This window comes from Centroberyx gerrardi, chromosome 18 (genome assembly GCF_048128805.1).
Source record: "Centroberyx gerrardi isolate f3 chromosome 18, fCenGer3.hap1.cur.20231027, whole genome shotgun sequence".
Lineage (NCBI taxonomy): Eukaryota > Metazoa > Chordata > Actinopteri > Beryciformes > Berycidae > Centroberyx > Centroberyx gerrardi.
The window spans coordinates 14,899,196-14,923,463 of NC_136014.1; the positions used below are offsets into that span (position 1 = coordinate 14,899,196).

Sequence of the window (24,268 nt, forward strand, 5' to 3'; positions counted from 1 at the left end):
TAGACAAATATTCCCAAGCCTGGAAATGCCTCATTTAGGCCCATAGCGCAAATATGGAGTCTGGGCACTTTTTTAGATGAGCTGTTTGTCCTTGTCTTGAAGGTCTGCTGCCGTGGGCCAAAATATAGCCTAGATCTAATATCTCAGTTGAACAAGAAACACAGACCTAATATAGGTTTAATATAGGCTATTAGAAGAATCCATCACATTTGTGCAATAAGAGAGTCTATATACCAGCAAATGTTTCATCCTCATCTTCTGTCAGTCTGTATGCTGTGCGTGCAAACCTGCATGATGCATACATACAGCAGTGCATAAGCTTCAGTCACGCTCGTAAATTAACCCTTTGGCGCATGGTGATACGAGTGCACGTACAGTAACCATGCCTACTCCCCTTTAAGAGACGTGGGCTGGGACGTGTATCGGGCTGTTAATGAGGTGTCATCCAACCCTGTCCAAGCGCTCGCACTGGGGGAGGAGATGGACATATAGATAGGCCAAATAAACAAACGACAGGGGAAGGGGAATAGGAAATTCTCTTCCATCTTTTCTTCTTCGTGAGCATCTTGCGCTGCGCATCAGTGTTGGCGACGCCACCGGGGAGCGGTGCGCATCTGCTGTCGAGCGAGGAAAGGACCAAAGCATCTGAAGGGACACTTCTGATCCGAAACACACCGATCAAAGAGAAAGAACACCTTGATCCGACCACCTAGGAGGAGACTGTGGGTTCATCTCTCTAAAACTACAATTCTGAAAGCTTTTTCATGCGTTGACGTGGGGAAAAGGCAGTCAAACCTGATGTCCCCTCTAGACGGGATATTTGACCGACCAATGGATTGTTGATTTAGATTCGACAATTTTCCATAAGTATTTTGCTGGACGATTAGAGGAGCTCGCTTGCGCTTGCATTTTTCACTCGCCAGATTCTTTATAATTACTGTGGAGCGAGAAAATAGGTTTTATTGCCAGCGGAGTGTTACATAACCGAGTGGCTTTAGCTGTCCAAGGTGCTGAACTGAACGGTCGTAGCCATAACGGGACGAGCCGAGGGGAATTCACAACCTTGCGTAAGTCTACCCATGTCACAGCGCATAATATCAACGTGACCGAATGATTTGATGCGAAAAATAATATTTATTCAGTCATTTGAGCTCATTTTGTTTGTTTTTTCCGCCCACACAGAAGGTCACAGGCCTATCAATTGGGGAAGAGGAAAGCACCGGATCCGCTGACTGAACCACTGGGAAGCCACTGGGTTTTTGGTCTTTTTTTTCCGCCGTCCCCTGGTGAAATACATTCCTGAGGTGGTCGATTCCACGGAGAGAAAATGTCGGGGCAAACGCTCACGGATCGCATTGCCGCTGCGCAATACCAGCTAACGGGATCAGATATGGCCCGGGCTGTCTGCAAAGCCACCACTCATGAAGTGATGGCGCCCAAGAAAAAGCACCTGGAGTGTAAGTGTGCCCCTTCTTCCTCTTTCCTGCCTAGGCTATCAGGCCTCACACACCACATATAGGCTACAATACAACCTTGCTTGCACGCACGCGCGCACACATGCACATCATAACGGATGGATGAGTGGTTACAATCAATAGGAGCTATGATATTATTATTACCCGTCATCACTTAATTCCCTTTTCTTATAAATGGGTGTGGTGCCATAATAAATTGATGTAGCCATGGTGATGACCCCTCTGGTGACCCTTTGTGTCAGCCTCCAGTCAATATGATGGTAACCCACAGAGACTGGAGAGAGAGAGAGAGAGAGAGAGAGAGAGAGAGAGAGAGAGAGAAGGTCATAATTTAAGACGGACTGACAGGTCATCCACACAACAAGTGCAGACCCATTTCATTTTCCCTTCCCTGCCCTCTTCCACACCCATTTTCCTTAACTCCACACTGGGGCCTTATCATCAGGGTAGTTTTCAGGGACTGATGGATGTTAGCATGCGCATGCGCATGCGCACATGTGCACACTTTCACTCAAATGTAAAATCCCAGCATGGCTGCTGTCTGGACATTACCTTTATACACGCAACCAAGACAGCTACAGACCTATCCAAGCCCTATTTTGCCCATTCGTTATTTCATGCTCTCCCTATAGAGCTGCAGCATCATGACTGAATAAAACTATCAAACCTCACAGCTTTATTAACACATTTTGCGATGACAGCCTGGGCCGCCTTATGACAAATCATTATTAATCACTGTCATCTACCACAGATACTGAGTCAGACCAAAGCATGGCGTGGCGCTGCATACAGATGACGGTCTGATTGGCTCTATGTGTGTCTGTGTCTGTGTCTGTGTCTGTGTGTGTGTGTGGTCGCTGGGCAGGTCTGGTCCTGTGTCTTGGACTAGGACCTTATATCGTGTGATCCGCTCCCCTGCTGAATAATTTATTAATCAGCCAATGACTGCCTTGCATTATTTACACAGCCAAAGGTGACAATGCTAATGCTAGAATGGGCTAGAGACCACTGCTTCCTCTCTCTCTGTTGTACCATGTGTTTATCTGTGTGTGTGTGTGTGTGTTTGTGTGTGTGACTGAGAACTAGTTGTAGAGCGACACATCAGCAGAACAGTTTAACCATCAGTCTGGTCGAAGTCATGACTTTCTTCTCCAACCACAAGGACAACATTGCCGCTACATGTAGTGTTGACCTCTTGTTACCATTACCATTCAGGGATAGTCACACACTTCATCCATCTCCAGGGTGATTCAACAAGCTTTCTAGACATATGGGCGATGTTGTCTTCTTGCTGGGTGAATGTGTGTGGGGTTATGCTGTATCCATTTCCAGGGCAATTCAGCAAGCTTCAAGTATATAGGCCACTGTGTTTCTCTTCCACTGGTATCTTGGCAGGGCGCTCAGGCCCAGGAGGAAATTCCAAACCTCAAAACTGCAAAACATTCGACTCAAACCAACAGAGGATAAGAAGGAGAAGCTAGTAATCAATATTGTATGTCTTGATATAGTCGAAGCCACAAATAAGAACAAACAGGTTAGAAGAATCAATAGACATATGGAGATATAACATAGTGATTTACCCTCCCTAGACTCTGCAAGGATAGTGAAGCCGTTTTTTATCACTGAAAAGTACCAGTGTAGGCCATCCAAGCTACATTCAATATACAATATATCCCATTTTGCCTTACACAGCTTCTGCATCCAGAGCCAATTAATTGACAACCTTTCAACATCTTTGATTTCTTGGATGATAGATTTATTTGAGGGCGTTCTGGTTGCCTTTGTCACAGTGACACAATCTGTGACCCTTAAGGGGTGCAGGGGGGGAGGGGGGGGTGCAGTGTGGTTGCCATGGTAACGGGCTGACAAGAGTGTCAGGGGATGACACTGTAATGACAGAAGAGATTGCGGGAAGGCAGAGGGAAAATGACAGGACTGTCATTTCTAGAGTGTATAGACAAAATGGTAATGAAATGTGTTTCCTTTGCGCCAAGTGAAATACTGAGATAAATATTTCTGAATGCGTTATCATTTCGGTGGTTTTTCATTGTAGTTAGTTGACTGAACATCTATTCTAGTGTGTTTTTTAAAGACAAATTATTGTCTTCTTATTGTAGGTGGCAAAATGTACCTGCTCATAAAAATACACTAGATCCTTTTCAAAAGTCTCACAGTTGTAAGTGTCGAGCAGACTAGAGTAGCAATGGGTGGTGGTGTGTGTAAAGTGAAAGTGTGTCACGATCACAGGTGTGCTTGCCTTGAGAAATGCCTTTTGATGCAAACGCCAACCAGAAGTAAAATATGTATATGCAGGAACCATTTTTCTTTATGGACTTTTGATTTCCCAGCTGGGTTTGATTCTTTGCACCACGAAAAACACAGCGGCGTTTTGGTTATTTCTCTCTATTGGTAGTAAAACATGCTCCATTGAATTTGATATGCATGCTCACTCTATCATATATATAGACACAGTAGATTTGGTGAAAAGGACGCAGGAGGGCATGTGTTACAAATTTCAAGAGAGCATATGGTCCATGCGAGTTCAGCTGAATGAGCACAACGCTCTTAACACCAAAGGCAATGGGTTCAGATGCCACTGAGATCATTTTGAAAACATAGTGTAGGTGTAGAAACGGAAATACTGTTTTTAAAGTGTTAGTAAATGACTAGCATACTGTAATGTGCTGAACGGTACAACAAAGTGCTGTACATGACCATAAGCATGTGTAGTAGGTGTGTCACATGACCTCTAGACTGTGCATCCACTTGTTGTGTGTGTGTCTGTGTGTGTGTCTGTGTGTGCATATGTGTGTGTGCATGTGTGTGTGTGTGTACATGTGTGTGAACAGGCAGGCCTGCTCTTACTTCTGGCTGGTTTAATCTGACCTATTCTTGTCACTCTAACCTTAGAGTCTAGTTGGTAACTGAAGACACAATCATAGAACATAGACTCAGAGACTGACTTGGAAAACACACACACACACACACACACACACACACACACACACCCACACCCACACACACACACACACACACACATTTATACAGTTGTCTAGTAGGGACCACATAGTTCATTCTTAGAGCTCTCCTGACTACTGTGGATTACTGTAAGAGTCTTTATTTAGCTCAGCCAATCCTCATAAGACACACACGCACACACACACACACACACACACACACACCACTTGTGTGTCAGTGTGTGTTTGTGTCAGGTAATAATAGAGCCACCACAACAGCAAGCATTATAGCCTATGCCATGGCCCATTTTGTAAAGCATTGCACGCAAGTAAACAGATATGATAGGAGAACTACCTACACAGTTATTATTAGGTATTATGAGCTGAAAACCTGAGAGAATAACTGTAGATGGCTGTGTGTGTGTGTGTGTGTGTATGGTGCTAGCATGAATTCTAACTTGTAGATATGCCAGTTACATGATAATATTATGTAATCACATTTCAGCCACTGTGGACAGTCTTCGTGTGTGTGTGTGTGTGTGTGTGTGTGTGTGTGTGTGTGTGTGTGTGTGTGGGTGCGTGTGATTTGAAAAGGCCGCAGGGGGTGTCATCTTCAGCCATTTCACTGAGAAGGGAGGCTAAATGAAGAGGAGCGAACAGAGAGGAAAGACAAAGACAGAGGATAGACGGAGGACTGAAACGATCAAAGATTTGCAAGAGACAGAAAATTTGCCAATAAAAGAAAAATGAAAATGGTTATAGGGGAGACAGAGAGAGAGAGAGAGAGAGATAGAGAGAGAGAGAGCATTGTGCACTGCTGCTTCCTCAAGCCCCCTCCCTTTCAGCTCTAACGAACCATATCTAAACACAAGCAGGAGGCATAGTCGAAACAGGATGCTGTCACTCCCCCTCTCGTGGAATATAAAGACATCAGTCATCAGAATTACAGTGTGGTTTTTACCATCTGGTCAAGCTCTACAGAGGGATTTGAATACGATTTGTTCCAAATAGATCCAAAATATCAGTGATTGCCCTATTAACTTAAAAACAGACAAAAACAAAACACATTCTATAGATTATTATTTTTTTTTTGTCATTTACCATTTTGATTTGCAGGTTGGATTTTCACTGGAAGCAGCAGTCTATTACCATTCCAGGATGTGCTAGAGTGATAATTAAATGTACCAAAATCGTTTATAGTACACTCACTGACGTCAGCAACACTCGCTACAACTGGTGACAAAAGCTGATAATGGGGATGTGAACATGGTATAAAATACTAGGAGTGATTTGTTTCAAGAGAGGTGTGTGTGTGTGTGTGTGTGTACTGCAGGGGGATGGGCACTGAGATCTCCACCACAGAAGACCCCTGACCGGTGTGATTAGTAATAATCTGTTGACAACCCCCGAACACCCCAACCCCCCTCCCTCTCCGGCCTGACACCCTGCTTATGACCTTGAACAGCTTCCCAGCATTCCCTTCTCCTCCCTTTCTCGCTTCCTCGTCTCTCCAATTCTCTCTCTCTCTCTCTCTCTCTCTCTCTCATGTCCACATTGGCACTTCTCTTCCTCGATCGACTCCCCACTGAGTCTCTTCCTCTTTCTCTTCCCGCCTGCTCCTTTCCCTCCCTCATTACCTTGCTGTATTTTTGACAGCAGCAGTTTGGTACCTATCTGTACTTGAGGCAAGGCCAAGGCCTGATCGATGTAACGGCCTTCCTTCCATTATCTGGGGTGCCTGCCAATATGTGCTGCACTCCTCTGTGGCACTCTGTACCGCTACACTCAATTTTGCCCCTCTTGTTTGGCCATCAATGTCTGAGGGATGAGCGGCAATAGAAGAACTATAAACTGCCTACGTATGCGATTTTTTAGATTTCAAATATTTATTTCTATCAGTATGTATTTCTAAGCAAAATAAATGGTTATTCTGATTCACAGATCAGCAGTGCCCACATAAATTTGAGCCAAATCACCCTTCTATACATACAGTATACAGTATATCTATTTCCAGCCTTATTGTGTGTCTCTATTCCTAGAGCATTACGGCCTCCAGTCTACTGCAGACTTGGCAAACATTTAGCTATATACATCAGCTGAAATATGTCTTGTGTCATCCCTCCTATTTCTAAGTGCTACTTTCTCTCCTATGCGGTTCCTCTGCCAAAACTCCCCCTCTCACTCTCTCTCTGTCTTTGTATATCTGTCTCTGGCCATCTGTCTCTCTCTCTCTCTTCCTATCTCTCTCTCTCTCGCTCTCTGTCGCTCTATGCCTCTGAGGAATGAGGGGAATATTCACTGTGAAGATGGTGGTCTGACAAAGCCACAAAGCGACACAACAATAAACACATGAAGAAAAGGGAAATGAGCACTAAAACAACCCAACAACCCAATGATTCAACAAAAAAAGAGAGAAAAAAACGATAACCTATAATAACCCCTCTCCTCAGAAAAATAAATGAATAAAAGAAAGAGGTAGAGCATTGTATATACATATAGATAAATAAGAAGTTAATAAAGATCTGTGTTACAGTACATGCAGTCCACAAAATTGTTCTCAATGGCTCGTCCTCCATAAACTATAAAAAAAATAAAGATTTCAAACAAGAGCTCTGACTTTCCTTTGATAGTGAATGTCAGTTTCTCCACTGCCAAGCTATGAGAGAGGATTTTTAGCCGTTGGCTAACCGATGGTGTTTCTTTCATTTTCCACAGAGTAGCAATGGCATTATTGACCTGGATAATGCTAAAAGTAACCATTTTTTCCTGTTTGAAAGCCTGTGCTCTTCAGGAAATAGTCCAAGTATATATAAGTGTGGGCATAGAGAGGGGTTTCAGATGAAATAATCTGAGAAATCCTATGTGTTACACTCAGCATACCAATCTCTGAATTGCTCTCTACACCTTTATCCATATTATTACTGTCAAAGCAATGTAACAGAGAAAGAGTTATATATGTATGCATATTCCACTTATACTGCAAGAGTTTAAACCTTGTATTGATGGTCTGGACTTGAGACGATTCTTCTTTGGTAATTGTTAAAAAGTGAGATAGAAATACTTTTTCAAGAGGGGATGAAGGTGGTTTACAGTTTATTTTAATTCTCCAGCTTCTGAGCTGTATGTAGAGGGTTAAAGTGTTTTACAGGTATGGTTTTTGCTACTTCTCCCCCTTTTCTTCATGTGTTTATTGGTGTGTTGCTTGGCTTTGTCAATTTGAATTAAATGGCAATAAATATATTGTTAAAAAAAAAGAGAAGAAGATGGTGATCTGTGAGTCAAGTCCCCTGTGAACCCTGCCTGCCTGCCTGTCTGAGTGTCTAACTGGCATCCAGGGAGGGGGGATGACAAAGCAATATTTTCTCTCTGCACTCTCAGCGTGGGTGTGTATGCGTGTGTCTTGGCGCATAAGCGGATGTGTGTGCTCGTGCACATGTGTGTATGCGTGCCCTGAATCCTAGATGTCAAGTCTAGATTAGGTCTTCCCTCTGGTTTAATATTCTCATGGGTGTAGTTTGCTCTACGGAGGAAGCCTTAACATTTACAGGACTCATTTAAATAATACAATAATCTATAGCTATATATAAACAAATCCAGACACTATGCTTCCAATCAAAGGAGACATTCCTCATACATGCAGCATAATATGAAATTTCGCTGATTAGCAAGCAATAGAGAGCAGCAATTAATTCAGACTGATCTAACCAACCTGTGAATGTGTTGCAGATCTGGTGTCAGCCACCAATGCCACCAACGTGAACATCCCTCAGATGGCTGACACGCTGTTTGAGAGGGCCACCAACGCTAGCTGGGTGGTCGTCTTCAAGGCCCTTGTCACCACTCATCACATGTGTGTCCACGGCAATGAGGTTAGTGGGCTATTTTAATATGTGTCTTCTTTGGGATAAACAATGATTATGACGGATGTTTGCCAAATTACCACCCAATATGTTCCAAATGCTTTGTTTGGATGTGCGTCCTGCTCTAGTTGTCAGGATCATGTCTCTCTAACATATTTTGCCGCTGTCAGATCAGTGTGGGAGACAAACTCGGGAGGTTTTCACTTAAGAGAAATGGAATTAGTCCTCTGGGTGCAGTGAGGGTTGTGGTCTGTGGTGCTGAAATAGACTGGCTGTGTCACAGAGAGAGTAGAGTCAATTATGGGTCAACGACAAAAGGCAAAAAGGAGATCTGAGGTTTTAGGGGCTTTGACTACAGTTTTTCCAATAAATGGAATTAGTCCCATTGCGGTGCGGTGCATGAGCAGCCATCCATGGAATCAGACCTGCAGGAACTGCTATATGCAGAATGAAATATTGTTGAAAAAGTACAGCAGGGCTAGTGTTAATTCACAGGTCCTTATTTCTTACTTTCTTATTTTTTTTCTAGTGTTTCGGCTTCATTTCTAATTGAATTGTTTCCTCCAGTGCAACTGATAGGTACAAGACTGTTTTGTGACCCTGTGTTTTTCTCTTTCCCGCAGAGGTTCATTCAGTACTTGGCCTCCAGGACCTCCTTGTTCAACCTCAGCAACTTTATTGACAAAACCGGCTCTCACGGTAAGAACGCCCGAGTATGAAAACTCGATGTGTGCGTCATTGTGTGTGTGTGTGTGTGTTTCTGTGTATATGTGCATGAATGTGTGGATGTATACAGACTGACAGTCTTCCAGATGAGAACATCGGCACATTACTCTGTCTGAGTCTCTGGCAAGGTAGAGAGAAACAGGAAGAGATGAACACAAACAGGGCCATCTGGCATATAGAGGAAATGACACAAATTACAGGAGCGACTGGACATGGTCAGACACACATGTAATTGTATATATATATACAACACACACCATGTCGACACACACACACACATGCACGCAAACAGATGGTGGCATTTCCTTGTCCCCTATGCATTTTTTTTGTCTTAATGCAGTCTTTTTCTAAAACTAGGGCACTCCTTATATTACTTGTATATTTTTTACATCCCACATCCATGTGTTGTGTTTGTCTAGTCTTTTTTATGTTTGTGTGTTCATCCAATGAGATATATTTGTAAGTTAAAGTCATTGAGCAAAAATGGCATGCTCAGTCGGCTGTATGAGAAAAATGAATCTATGACCTTTTTTTCTATGAACATTTTGCTAGTATATAATGACATTTAGACTACATGTTGAGACAAGGTTAGGGACTGTGTCTACTAAGGCAGTTTAAAATTGATGGACAGTGGTTACCACAAATGCCAAATTTGCACATTTTAATCTGCTCAGTTAAATTTCATATTAGTCAACTGTCCAACATGTAGTTCTGATTGCTGTATTTGGCCTATCAAATAATGTCTTATAACTTAAACTCTTTCTATCAGTTAGGTGTTGACAGGCACACCAGATGTTACAGTCCAATTATTGCTTTGTTTTCTACTGTTATGCCAAGTTCTGATCACTCTCTGACATACTGTTGATTCTCCTCAGGCTATGACATGTCTACATTCATCAGACGGTATGGACGATACCTGAACGAGAAGGCCTTCGCCTACCGCCAGATGGCTTTTGACTTCACCAAAGTCAAGAAGGGGTGCGTCAGTCATTGTGTTCATAGAGGTTGTGTTCATAGGCCCCTCCCCTTTACAACTCTCCTTCCCACTGTTATAGACCTGCCTAATCCAGTTATCACCGGGACCTTAGCTTCCTGGTACCCCTCCTCGTAATCCATGATGCCATTCAAAAGGAATTCCACACTTCATGACACTAATGCCCAAATCATCCCTGAAGCCCTCGTCATGCAGCAGTCCAACTCAGCCAGTTTCACCTAATGCCACTTTTTTATTTTCACTTACCTCATGCCATTAAACACCCCAATCCCATGACTTTTCCCCGAGGCCCGTCTAATGCTCCCTTTGTTGTATCCAGTGCTGAGGGTGTGATGAGGACCATGACCACTGAGAAGCTGTTGAAAGGCATGCCCGTCCTGCAGACTCAGATTGACACACTCCTGGAGTTTGATGTGAGTTCAACTTTGGCTTATATTGAAACCCATATTTTACCGTGTAACGTCACAGGAGTGAGCTTTTCCTTGGGTTCTACAAACTGGCTCATCTCTCTCCTTTCTCTCTCAGGTCCATCCCAAGGAGCTGAACAATGGGATCATCAATGCTGCATTCATGCTTCTCTTCAAGGACCTGGTCAAACTGTTTGCATCCTACAATGACGGCATCATCAACCTATTAGGTGAGAGATTATTGCAGACAAAAAGCTCTAGGCCGCAGAACACAGATTTTCTCATCAGTGAGCATCCGTAAGCCTCTTGTTCTTTATGATGTGTGTAGAGAAATACTTCAAGATGAAAAAGAGTGATTGTAAGGAGGCCTTGGAGATCTACAAGAGGTTCCTGACCAGGGTGACCAAGATCGGAGAATTCATGAAGCTGGCTGAGGTATTCAACAGCATTCAACATGACCTTCTGGGGAATACCTACATAACTTTGTTGGGGTGTAATACATACATACATATTCCCGTAGTGACATTGTATTGCACAGTGGTATTGTGTAGTGTAGTAATGCTTCATTTTGCCTCTCTTTCCTTCAACAGACAGTTGGAGTTGACAAAAATGACATTCCTGACATCAACTATGTAAGTCCCCACCACTTGTAGTGCTTCTCATTTTTAACTTGTTTCCTGGAAGGATTGGGACACACACACACACACACACACACACACACACACAAGCACAGATGTCTCACCCAACATAATCTCCCTGCCAGTGTCTCCACCCGGGTGTAGTGGCGGATCTAGCAGACTCAGACGACGAAGACTGTATCTTTAAACCTCGCGAGAACTCGGTAACCATAGAAACGCTGGGTGGCCTGGCAGAGTGCCTGCTTGCAGGATGGAGTGTTGGCATGTTGATCATACGTTACGGGCTTATTCAACCGACAGACACGTTTATCGTGCGTGTACATGCGTGTGGATATTGCAGTGAGATTTTTCAAAAACTCTGTCTCTCTTGATGCTTTACCACTTTTTCTGACTGGCAGTGCTGCTGTGATAATTGAAGTGTTGGCGTGAACGTAATGCTCAGCCTGACAACACAATTCAGGGAAGGATTATTTAGTGATTACTGTTGTTTCTTCTCTTCCTCAGGCTCCCAGCAGTATCCTGGAGTCTCTGGAGACGCACATGAACAGTCTGGAGGATGTGAAGGGTGGAAAGAAGGGGTAAGAGATTTTTTAATAGCCTTCCTTTTAATTTTGTGTTTGACTGCTGTTCAAACACAGTATGATCACACACAATACCTCCATGAGCTACTTTGTGTGGTAGCCAAAATACAAGTGCTCGGATCACAAAACAAAAAAAAAAGTAATTGACGTTGAGACTAACTGATGTAGACCTGGGAAACTCCCTGTGCATCTCTTCTTTTCATGAATTATCATTAAGAAGCTCAAGGAACCGAGAGACTAGCGGATAGAAACAGGCCCTACGTTCAAGTTTCTCCCAGCAGGTGTGCTCCAAACTCAACTGTACTATCTTTCCATAATTTCCTTTAACCCTTCCTCTCTTCTTATCCCCCCTTTATGTTCATTTGGAATCACCAGTGAAGGGTGAGCATATTTGTTTTGTTTGGAGTTGACTAACTTCTCAGATGTAGATGTATTCAGATGAAGTGGTTTGTTGAGTAATTTCCCTCCAGGTAAAGTTACACCAAATTCACATGTGATCCCCATGTGAATAGCATTGATGTGATAATAGCGTTTTTGGTTAACGCAAGATGACCGTTATACACCGTAACAAGGTCTACATGTGGAAATGCGTGTGCAGATGTGATTGCATATGTGGACTATGCGAGACACATGTGTTTATATGCAACCATATGTGGTATTAATTATATCACCACATATGTATTATCACATGCTGACACATAATGTGAATCAATATATGAAGGGTTTTGTTCCAAAATGAGATATCCGCCATTTGAAAAAAGTGACACCAGCTCTTTCAAAGTGAGAACATTTGATGGTACTTTTTAAAGAGAAGTAGTTATTGTCCATACCGTGTATACCAAAATATATATATATTGTTTTGGAAATTAACTCTTCATATGATCACATGTGATGCAATCTGTCGTGGAAATGTATTTGATTTCTGGAATATTGGCTCTGTAGATCTTTTCTGTAGACCCATCAAACACTTGTCAATCAGTATCAGGTGGATCTACACATTCTTAACAAAGACACTCATTATTCCTTCTACTCTTCCTGTCTTTCAGGTCTCCAACAAAGGTGAGATACACATACAAAATAGTTTTGTCATTTTTATCAGAATGTTTCTTTTATCCTCTCATTTGTGAGCGATGAGCCACTAAAAGGGGTCTCCCTGTCTATCTACCAGGGGTCTCCTACAAACAACGTGTCTCCAACCTCAACTCCAGCCAAATCTTCAAACGCTGTTCCCACACTGCAGCCTCCGCCCGGCGAGGCTGCTGCCGCTGCCGCCGAGCCAGCTGAAGAGTGAGTTTGTTTTTGTTGCTTTTTTGTCAATTACTGTGAAAAAGAAATTGCAGTTTGTTTCGTGGACAAAGACTCTTACTCAGTACTATTGCTCATGATAACTACCCAGTTCTTCTTCTGTTTGTTCCAAATAAACTGCTGTTGCTGCTTTCAGTTACTTAAATCGCATCACTTTCTGTGCTCTAGAGGATTTTTCCCTGGAGAGACCTAGCTGCTATACCGGATGTTTAGAACAGCGAATGTAGCAAATGTAAAAGCTTTCATGAACTGGAAGAAGGTTGAATCGCTATTGCGTTATATCAGTCGTTGATAGACAGCAGCAAAACGGAAATTTATTTAGATAAAAATGTTGTGGAAGTCAAGACGGCGGTGGAATGAGCTTTGTTCTCTCTCTCTCTCTCTCTCTCTCTCTCTCTCTCTCTCTCTCTCTCTCGCTCTGTCTCTCTCACACTCTGAAACACTCTCACTTTCTCTGCAGTTCTTTGTTGGACCTGGATCCACTCTCCTCCTCAGGTCCCTCAGTACCGTCAGCAGCCCCCACGTCTTGGGGAGGTAAGTTTAATATTAACTAGTACTTCAGTTATATAATAGCCCATTTTGGGAATCAGCTTTAAATTTTTCGTGGGTAAAGTTACAATTATATCGGCAGTGTTTTTAACTGAGGTTGATACTCTTGAATTAAATTGAATAAAATTTGTTTCCCCTATTGCCTTCAGACCTTCTTGGGTCCGGTGAGTGTTACCCTACAATTCCCTTTGCCTTTAAGCTCTAGTCTAGTCCAGCCTAGTCTTAAGCCATCCTCCAGGTTACCTTGATTGCAGTTTAGGAGCTGGAAAGAGTGACTTAAGATGCCACTGGCTTTTTCTCCCAAGAAACTCTTTTTTCCTGGACTGAAATCAAGGTGACCTGGACTCAACGTCAATGTTTTAGTGCACAATGACCCTTCAGATAGACTATAATGCACCAATGCCACTTGGTCGCCTCCCTGTTTGTCTCATAGTGCTGTTCTCTCTGGTCTTAGTCTGAGTAGTCTCTCTTTGTTTCTCTCTGCTTTCTCTCCCCCCTCCCTCCACATACTCCGTTGTTTGTTTTTTGGTTTACTATGGGGGCTGTTTTGGTTGATTTTTATTTGTTGGTTACTAATGGATGATGCTGGGTAATTTTGCTACTTTGATTTGATTCAAATTTGGATTTTTTCTTTTGTCGGTCAATTCCCAAATATTTTAATTGGATTTGATTTGAATTGGATCTCTTTTGGCTTGCTTTTCTACATTGATTTGTTTATAATGGTGGCTTAATTGGTTATTTTGGTTACTCTTTTGGGGTTTACTTTGGTACCTTAATTTGGGGATTTCGAATTCCCCGTTGGTACTCGCAGAAATGGGCGATTCCTTGCTATCTGAACCCACCCTCACGGCAGAGCCCGCCCCCTCCTCTGCAGCAGCAACGCCCACTCCTGCAGCGGCAGAACCTGGAGTCTCTCTAGCCCCTCCCACTAGCACAGCAGCCGCCACCTCCCCTGGCGCCGCCAATATGGATCTGTTGGGAGGTCAGTGGGCTTCCGGAGAATTCTCTATGAAAGAATTACTCTGGAGAGCTCAACCCTAAAACCCATCACACGATACGATAGCACAAACCACTGCATGCTCACACACACATGTAGGCACAATCTTGCTGATAATCACATGTATTGTCTGTATCCTGCAAGCAAAGTTATATCATCATAAAATGTTCTACAGTCAAGTAGAAGAAGCTTTTATTTCCTATTGATGCAACAATACTTATCATCAATATGCATCAATATTTTCAATTGTAGAGCAATTTCACCTGTCACTTACCTAAAAAAAAAGACCTTGCAGGACGCTGACGATATACAGAAACACACACTATAATTTTCTCTCTCTTACACACACACACACACACACACACACACACACACGCACACACACACACGCACATGTACACACAATATCCTCTACAAATACTCTGCATACTCATGCTCTCACACATTTATGCATTATGTAATTATGTACAGCCCACACACTCACCCTTGGCTTGCACATAAACATATTGCTGCAGACATTTTCACATGCGTCTTGTTTGATAGGCAGCCATGCTTTTCTTTGACCTCAGTGAAAAGCAATTCTATCAAACCCTGTCACATTGCTACAGCTACAAACGACAGCTGCAACACATGTAGTGCTACTGCTTTTTAGTTGAACTGTAGATTTAACCCTGCCCTTTGTAGATAAAACCTTGCCGCTGTGCCTCCTGTCTGTGTTCCCATTTGTCGATTCACCTGTCAATCATCCATGCCATAAATCAGTGTTGTAGTTTTTCCATGCAAGGGTACTCAAAACAAATTATACTGTTTAAAAGTAGAATAAGTTGAATACAGTGAGTGTCCGTTGCTCCGTTTCCTATTCAAATGCTCTCTACTGATCTTCATTTTCCTGATGTTCTCTTTCCCTCATCCTCTTTCTTGACTCTCCTTTTCTCTCGCATTCTCTTTCTGTTCCTTCATCTGTCTGTCTCTGTTTCTTCTTCTCCTCTCTCTCTGTTTCTCTGTCCTCGGCCTGCACAATGCTGGGGTTTGTGTGTGAACCTCAGATGCATTTGGAGCATCTGCTCCTGCCACTGAGGCCGCTGCAGCAGCTGACGGCGGGGCGGCCACTACACCCACCCCAGCCACCAACACTGGAGCTGGTGGGTGACTGAAACTGTGTGTGTGTGTGTGAGAATGAGCATCGTTTGTATAATAGCTTATAGGCAATGTATTTTGTGTATGCGCGTTTGTGTGCGTGTGCATTTATCCTTGAGTTTATCGATATTATTATTTTCATCAGGCTTGATATCGAGGCTATGTTCAGGGACAGCAGGCGTGTAGATTCCCTAGTTGTTGCTGCTGGTGTCTGGACAGAGCTATTATTGTTGCCATGGAGACTGATGGTGATGCTTTTTCTTGTCAGTTGTTGGCTTTTGGTGTGACAAGGATCTGTTGCACTTGTCATGTAGAAGGTTGCCTGTAGCGATTGTCTGGTTTTAGCTGCAGTTTAGAGGTTTTTATGGATTGTGGAGCCTTCCTGAGGGTTACAGTTGAGGTGTTCTGTTGTTTTTTTCAGCGGTGATAACATTTTTCTTCTTTGGTATTTTGATGTACTGTATACGCACTAATCATGAGTTTTGGACTGATGCTTATAGAGAACTGGAGTGTATGGGAGCTCTGCATCTTATCTCCTTCTATTAATCCTCCCTATACTTTTTCATTCTTTCCTCCTCCATTATTCATTACAGCAGTATATTCATCCTCACTGTATGAAACATGTATGTGTATTCTGTGTTATATTATAGTCACTGTCTAACATTCCTCTTCCTCTCCATGTGTTACATCCCTTCCTCACCTCTCCACCCCTCCGCCCCTCCACCCCTCCACCCCTCCACCCCTCCACCCCAAAAGACCCCTTTGCCCCCTCGGACGGTAGCTCCAGCGTGGCGTCTGCCGGTCTAGACCTGTTCTCCATGATGCCGGTGGAGAATAACACGGGCGGCGCGCTGGACGCCTGCTTTAGCTCTGTGGTGCCCCCACCCTCCCCCTCCCCCTCACCGCTCTTCACCTCCACATCCAACACCATCACCACCGCCGCAACCATTTCAGCACCCATGCCCCCCAACGCCTCCAGCCCTGCAACAGATCTTTTCAGTGGTAAACGTTAAAAGACAGTGTGTGGTTTGTTCTTAATCTTGCTTCCTTCAGTTGTTTTCCATATTGAGTGACATCTTGACAGAGTGCTTACATTGTCTCATAGTCCTCCAACCTGATGTTGTTTGTCCTCCTCTCCTCTCCTCTCCTCTCCTCTCCTCTCCTCTCCTCTCCTCTCCTCTCCTCAACTTTTTTTTGTCCTCTCTTGACTTGCTAAGTCTCTTTTTCCCTCACTCCTCTCTCTGGTAGTCTTTTTCATCCGTCTCTCTTACTTCATCAGGCTAATGTGCACATATTGATGGTTCTCTTTCATTTTTAGCCTGGCTGCTCCCTGTTCACTTCTCTCTTTCTGCCTTTGATTCTCCAGATGTGACTTTGAACGGAATCGACTTTCATCACCATTTTCTAGTGTCTGAGCATTTTAATGTTTGTGTCTCTGCGTCTGCATGTGTTTGTAGATCTCTTTGATTCCATGCCAGATACGAGCTTCACCAATGCAGCTCCCGCTCCCAGTGTTGACTTGTTTGCAGCAGGTACCCAATCCCACCCCTTCTGTCCTCTTTCTTACTCTCGTCTCTCATATCCTTTCCTCCCGTCTCTGTCTGTCAGCTTTGTCCTTGGCCTTGATCAGTGAAGAAAAAAGGAATTGAGATTGATTCTCCTATGGGTCAGCCACAGGCTATTCAGCTGCGCCTCCTCTCTCCTCCCCTCTCCCCAAAACATTTACTAAAGCACTCTTACCTCTTTCCCATTCCAGCATGATCTTCGTGCACTGCATTTGCATTAAATGGGCATTACAATGAAACTGCATTAACAGCTATATGTGTGTGTGTGTGTGTGTGTGTGTGTGTGTGTGTTCTAACACCATCTCCACCTTGCCCTCCCCAGCGGACATGTTCTCCTCCCCCGCCCCCCTCCTCTCCTCCGCACCCCCACCCAAAATGGACACTGGAGCCATCATGAACCTGTTTGGTGGTGGGTAACTCACAAAACTAACCGCCCTCGCTCTATCTCTCCTCTTCCTGAAAGCGTTTCTTCAAAGAGGGAGGAGCTGAATCTGTGAAGGAAATCAAATCAATCAATTGATATGTTTTTTTGGGTCATTTTCATTCAAGTCATCAGGGCTTCATAACAGTCATGACTACCTCTGGGTTTGTTGAGACTGTACGTTTCATATGCATTAGTTCCAACATCCTGTATTGTTAATTGAATAACTCATAGATATCTTGTAAAATGGGAGTTGCATTCTCTGTGGGCAGATACCCGAGGCTAAGCTTGGTCAGTTGAGGGTATGAGAGTTATGTTGAAATAATTATTCATGAATTTTAGGATGTAGCACAAGCTATGACCTTAGACCTGGAGTTTTGTAATTTTTTTTCTACGTTAGTGTCGTGTTGCAAACTTGCTACAGCATATTAGGATAAGGACGCTTACTGGTCTGTGTCCACTTGTTAAAAATAAGTGTGTGTGTTTGTATATGTACACACATGCATTTGTGTGTGTGTGCTTTACTCTGACTGCTTTTTGTATGCGAGTGCTGTGAGTATGGCGTTATGATTACGAGTGTGTGTTCTAAACGCTAAACGCCATGTTTCCCGGTTTGTGTTAAAGCATATGTGATTGCATGTTTATACTTTCATGCGTTCCTCTTTAACACTACGCTGTTTGTTTGGCATTCCCAGTGTGGAGCCGAAGGCTGACTCTTACCCCTTCTTTGCCCTCATGCTGCGATGGGAATGGCTTGGCCCACTTTGGCTTGCCATGGTATGGTTTGGTATGTGTTGGGTTGACCTGGCAGAGCCCGCTGGAGGAGATGCCCCATCCGCTGCTCCTGCTGCCCCTGCTGCCCCTGGAGCTGAACTAATGTCAGGTAATACTCCTGAAATGTGCAGCTACACCCTGCATGCATAGCACGCCTGCAATGGAAGGCACACCAACATGCTGTCGACATTCCAGAGACACTGACAGACTTCCATTGCATTGAAACACATTGTACTGTAACTGTAACATAGTCACTGTAATCGGGTGCATTACTACTAATTAACATCAATTCCATTTGATTACTACTACTACACCTGTGGTTTGCCTACCAAGATGGTTGTTTTGTGGCAGTGAAATCTATAAATAGCAGTTTCTATTAACTGTGAATATGGTGAATGAAATGGTTAGCTATTCTACTGTATACTTCATTCATTCACTCATTCACACACCAAACACAGAATTCACTTTCTTTGTACAGTGACCTTGTGTGTGTAATTTGTGCTTGGTTGTAGCCTGTTTCTGAGTGACCATCACATACTGAATATCCAAGTACAATCACTTCCAGAGTCCTATGGATTGTAACTGTGTCCATATATGGTCATGTTGGCATCATCACTGGATCGCCACACGCTCATAGTGTTGCTGTGGTCTTGCGGGGATTCCTCCAATGTTTCCCACCTTTCTTCACTGCGCAACTTGGTAACCGTGGTAACTGTGTTACCGTGGCAACATTGGCCTGCTCACCTGTGTTCCCTGGTCATCTTCCCTGTCATTGGTCTTCATGTTATGTAACTGATGGTCTGCAAATACTACTGCTTTAAGGCTTAACTCTCCTTTCCTTCCATCTCTCTGTTTCTGTATTTCTTTCATTCACACGATATCCTCTAATGGTCTGATTTTCACCCGCTCCTTTAAAACCTCATTGCATTTTTCCCTCTCTCTGGCATCCTGTGCATTTCACCTTCCTCTCTCCCTCTCTCTCTCTCACTCTCTCTCCATCTGGCTCTTGGGCTGGCTCATTGCTTGCTTCGTGCCATTTGATTGGGTGAGTTTCCTGGCTCTTTAACACGCTAATTTCCCACAGTGCACTGCTGCATTGCAGTGGTGCAAGCTCAGCTGCACTGTCCCTTCCACCAGATGCCTGATGGTTAGGAAGTGTGCGAGAAGTAGCACTACAATTTAATGCTTCTTTAGCAGTTAGCTTAGCCTCATCTGAGCTGCAGTGCTTTTGCCCTCATCACAATTTGTGCAGCAGTCACATACATATAGTAACATTTAAAATCAATTCAAAATCATTAACTTGAAAATTTTAAGCACTGAGCATTTTATATTGACACTGAGTATGGTAAGATAGTAAGATAGATAAGATAGTAAGACACAGTATTTTTGCAGAAAATACTGTGTATGTCACATAAAACAAATTCAAGTTTATATTTATCCCACATGCATATTTTTTAGAGTTGTAGTAGTTCTTATTTTCCCTGCCCACATTGCAAATTAACATTGTAGTAAGTAGCTGACCTGACAGATGTCTCCCGTAGCAGATATGGCTGAATAGCTTGGTGTCAAACTACTGTTATCTTACACAGTCTGTAATTATGCAGATTCTGTAATAAAATGACACAAATGTTCATCATGATTTGAATATATCGTAATAGTTTTTAATCATTTTGTTCTTTCACCATATTTTACTATTCATGAGCCAAGGACCACACCATCAACTGAATGTAATTTGAGGACATTTAATGACAGAACATGATCACGATGGTAAAGTTGGAATGTCTTGACGGAGTGCGATGACGTCTGAACTGCGGTTTGGGGAAGGTGCTGGCAAAGGAGCCGCCGTAGCTCCTGGGACAACGGATCCCCCATGGGAACTCTGTGATAGAGAGAGAGAGAGAGACCAAAGAGGGAGGGAGGGAGGGGCATGGCAGGACGAGAGCAGGCAGGTATCTAGGGCAGGTCGGCTTTTATAGGTAAATGACAGGGAGAGGTGGAATTGAGGTGTGGTCCTGCTCCTGAAACTCAGCTATAATACCTCCGATAATTGCTATTTTACTATATTTGATTATTAAATTACTGTCCTCTCTAGCGTGAATTCCAATGCTCCTCTCTGCTCTCTGTTGTCATGGAGATATCTATTGGTTGTCATGGTAATCCCCAGTAGTAAGGAGGTCTGCTACTCAGTTCTGGTGAAAGTGAGGATTGCTGGTGTTGGAGGATGCTAACCTCTCCTTCTCTCTCCCCCCCCCCCCCCCCCCTCTCCTTTCCTCTCTTTCTCCCTCTCTCTGCTTCTTCTCCTCTCCCTCCTGTAGTGTTTGATGGACTAGGGGATGTGATGAAGCCTGCTGTAACCCCCCAGGCGGGAGACCTTGACGCCACCATGGCTAACATGGCTGGCAGTAAGTAGTCATTCAGATTCGTTTACATCCAGTAACTGAACTGATAGTGTAGATACTGATTTAACATTAATTTACCACTGATCTAATTTCTCATTCATAAAATTGTGAGACTCACAATTGTTTTAATTAAGTCTAGTCATAATTGCGTCTATTAGAATAATGGAAAACAGTGAATTCACAGACTCTCTCTCTCTCTCTCTCCCTCTCCCTCTCCCTCTCTCTCTCTCACACAGATCTTTCGATGGGAACCCCAGCGGCTCCTCAGGTAGCTCCCCCCAGTTGGGGTGCTCCCATGGTAAATGTTGTCTGTGTCTTATAGCATGGAGTGGAGCCGCATGGCAGTGGCAGGCAGGGCATGGAGCCAATCACACGCATTGCCCCCATCCGGCTCTCCAGGGTGCAGGTCCAGTCATAGAGCTAGGAAGCTGAGAGGTGTGGCAGAGCAGCAAGGAACCGGGATGTGTCATATCCCAGTGACACAAGTCGTTGGATGTTATTAAAATGACACATCTCATAAAACCCCCGCCTTTGACTGTGTTACTACTAGCTAAGGCACATCCAGTGTTTTAAATGTTCAGGAAATTACAAAAACTTAGGGCAGAAATGTAAGTTTCAGGCTGCGGACTATTTTAAAGGATTTACATTTTTTTGTATTTTTCTGGAATACGTACTGGAGAGTGATGAAGTGGCAAAAGTTATTGCTAAATTAAGAAGCTGTTGCTTGGAAACAACTTCTTCCCTTTATCTTTACATACAGTTTTAAGCCTGATACAGTCCATGCAAGCCACCTGATTCGCCCCCTGATACTGAAATTCTCCCTCTCCATTTACACAGTTGCTTCTTAAGGATATATCAATTGTTACTTTGGCAACAACAGATTTAGATGAGATTTCACACAGAGCAACACCACACCTTTGACACTCCCATCTGAAGTGGGCTACCTGCGGAAAGCTTACCCCTTGCTCTGTAAATACTAATGCATGAGCAAATCAAGGATATCTGAATTCATAGGTTAAGTTAGGGCTGTTGCTGTGCTGTGTTGTGGTTTTTCCTTTGCTTGTCGTGTGTCATGTTTTAATGTCCATGTCTGTTTGTCTTCACCACGATTTTGTGTGTTACACCTTTTGTGCGTCATTTCTAGTTTTGTATGTGGCCATTGATGTGTATGTGTGTGCTCTGTTGCAGTGCCTGTGCCTGTGTTATATGTAGTGTAGTAACATCCCAACTCCTCCTCTCCCTCCCCCTCCACACCTTTAGACCATACCCACGGGGGTCCCTCCTTTTATGGGGTCTTACCCCAGCTTCAGCATGGTAAGACCACCAGTCCCAGACCATTGGTCCAGGTACATTAGGAACACCTAAGATGGCCAATGACCCCTTTAGGTGGCCCACACACACTTCAGACGGCCAAGATTGTGCCTTACTGTGTCTACGTTTCTTTTCTGTTTGTCCCTGTGAAAGCCCGGGGCGCCAGGCGCTGGAGCTCCCATGATGCCCATGGTTAGGCCAGGCTTCCCTGCTGCTGGAGCGAACCCTGGAGCACCGGTAACATGAAAGACACACACACACACACACACACACTGCATTCTCAATTCAATTCATGAATGGCCCCAACCCTGACATACACACACACACTCATGTGTAGATGGATTATACAAATACACACAGACACACACACTCATGGCACAGACACCCATACCCCAAAAGAAAGGTCTGCTCTTACAAAAGGAGTGTGAGTGCTAAGAGTAGATTGTGTCTGCAGATATCTCCGGGGGTGTCCCAGAGCCCCAGGAGGCCCCCACCTCCCAGGAACGCTCTGGATGACCTCAACATTAAAGACTTCATGTAGACTGACTGACCCGTAAGCCCTAAGGTAGGTGTGTTGTCCCCTGGTCTCCCTTTAAGAATCTCTGTCTCTGTCTGTCTTGTTATATAGACATCACCTTTTGAGTAGTAAGTGAACATTCTGTTGATCTGAATTGTGTTAATCGAGTTTAATTAATTAATTAATTTTTTCCTCTCTCTGTCTCTCTCTCTCTCTCTCCCATCCAGAGGTTGTCGTTGTGTCTGGAGCTCTGTGGATGTGGATGTGTGCACTTCCCTCCTGCCTCCCCTCAGTCATGCCCCCCAGCCCCTCAGCCAATCAGCCATCAACTCTACGATCTTTGCCCCCCTCCGACTTCCTACCGACCGCAGCCCCTCGAAAACCTCGCCCTCCCTATCTAATGTTGTAGCACAACCGTGAATGTGAACCCTAGATACAGAAAACAAAATTCCGTTTATGTGTGTGTGAGTGTGCGTGTACTTCAGTGTTAACCTTTACTTAATATACTATGAGGAAAAAATGAACTTTTAAAAAAAAAAATTAACGTGTATTTAGATTCGTTCTGGATTTCTGCGTATCAGCTGACTTGGAATGGTGGATATATGTTGGTTTCTTTGCGCATTTCCCAGACGAGGACTGTGTTGTTAAATGTGGACTGTGTTCGGTGTGTGTAAACCTCACTGGCCAATCCCCACCCACTCTTCTACCCCTGCTGTCCGAACTAATGCTGAGCTATGTTTATGTCATTAAAAACTTGGTTGTACTTCTATCCGCTTGACCATCCATCCTCCCACCCGTCTATTTCAACTTTTTTGAGAACAGTTCTGAATCAAAGTGTAACTTTGAAAATTCTTAAGTCTCCAACTAGCACCGCAAATCTGGGTTTATCATGGATCAAATCATATGGTACCTTCCACTTTGTGTTCAGTTCAATGTTCATTTTTATTTTATCTTTTTTAGGGATTGTGTGATACATGCAAAAATTTGTGGACTGTGTTCAAATTGACATATGCATTTTAGAATATTTTGATGATAGATTATACATATTTTCTTTAATCTTTATTTTGAAAGAAAAATGTATCATATATTTTTAGTTATGTCGACAAACTATATGGTGGACAAAAATGCAAACAGGATTCAAAATGGTCCCGCCTCCTTTGTACATATCTCTCAAGCTGTATTCAGAGGCAGTATTGAATGGAAACTTAGCCCCCCGAGTGTTTACTGTTGCTCTCTGCTGGTGTGGAGTGATACTGCATCATAGCATGCAACATGAGGTCGCTCTGGGATGCATTCCAATACTCTCAAAGAGCTCCTTCCCTTGTCTCGTTCTCCACACAACGTAGACATTTGACAACGTGTGAATGTTCAGCTTGTTAACCTATCGGTGGGAATGAAAGAGACAAGGAGAAATTTGTGGATGTAACTGGAATGTGACCTCAGTCCTCCTAAGGTTGTTGTGAAGCAGTGGTCAGTACAGCTGTTCATGTACTCTCGTTGGAAGTCTTGGGGACTCTCTCACTGTAAAGCACTCAAATATACGCTGGATGTTCCGTGTGTTGTTTATTTCCAAAGTGACTGTATCTTAATCCATTGTGGCATTACAAAGTGTTGAAAGAAAATAAAGACGATCAAGATGACACATAAAACAAAAA

The 24,268-nt window shown here is 43.5% G+C and overlaps 1 protein-coding gene across 1 annotated transcript; it reads left to right on the forward strand.

Moving 5' to 3' along the window:
• Positions 1–1,327: 1,327 nt before the first annotated feature.
• On the forward strand, positions 1,328–22,859 carry LOC139917922 (clathrin coat assembly protein AP180-like). The gene is made up of 23 exons (XM_071907190.2): positions 1,328–1,457; positions 8,159–8,301; positions 8,916–8,991; positions 9,894–9,996; positions 10,332–10,425; positions 10,538–10,649; positions 10,748–10,854; positions 11,010–11,051; positions 11,562–11,635; positions 12,014–12,019; positions 12,685–12,697; positions 12,807–12,925; positions 13,404–13,477; positions 13,642–13,656; positions 14,304–14,474; positions 15,536–15,631; positions 17,084–17,158; positions 18,424–18,495; positions 20,702–20,788; positions 21,022–21,083; positions 22,250–22,333; positions 22,551–22,661; positions 22,841–22,859. The coding sequence occupies exons 1-22, from the start codon at positions 1,328–1,330 to the stop codon at positions 22,635–22,637; spliced, it is 1,842 nt and encodes a 613-aa protein (XP_071763291.2). The 3' UTR covers positions 22,638–22,661; positions 22,841–22,859.
• The last annotated feature ends 1,409 nt before the right edge of the window (positions 22,860–24,268 follow it).

What these genes read in the sequence shown, in the direction of transcription:
- LOC139917922 (XM_071907190.2), top strand. Translation starts at nt 1,328, where the DNA reads ATGTCGGGGCAAACGCTCACGGATCGCATTGCCGCTGCGCAATACCAG. An exon ending in TTCACCAAAGTCAAGAAGGG is followed by an intron (nt 9,997 to 10,331) that starts GTGCGTCAGTCA and finishes TGTTGTATCCAG; the next exon opens with TGCTGAGGGTGTGATGAGGA. An exon ending in TGGAGCTGAACTAATGTCAG is followed by an intron (nt 18,496 to 20,701) that starts GTAATACTCCTG and finishes TCCCTCCTGTAG; the next exon opens with TGTTTGATGGACTAGGGGAT.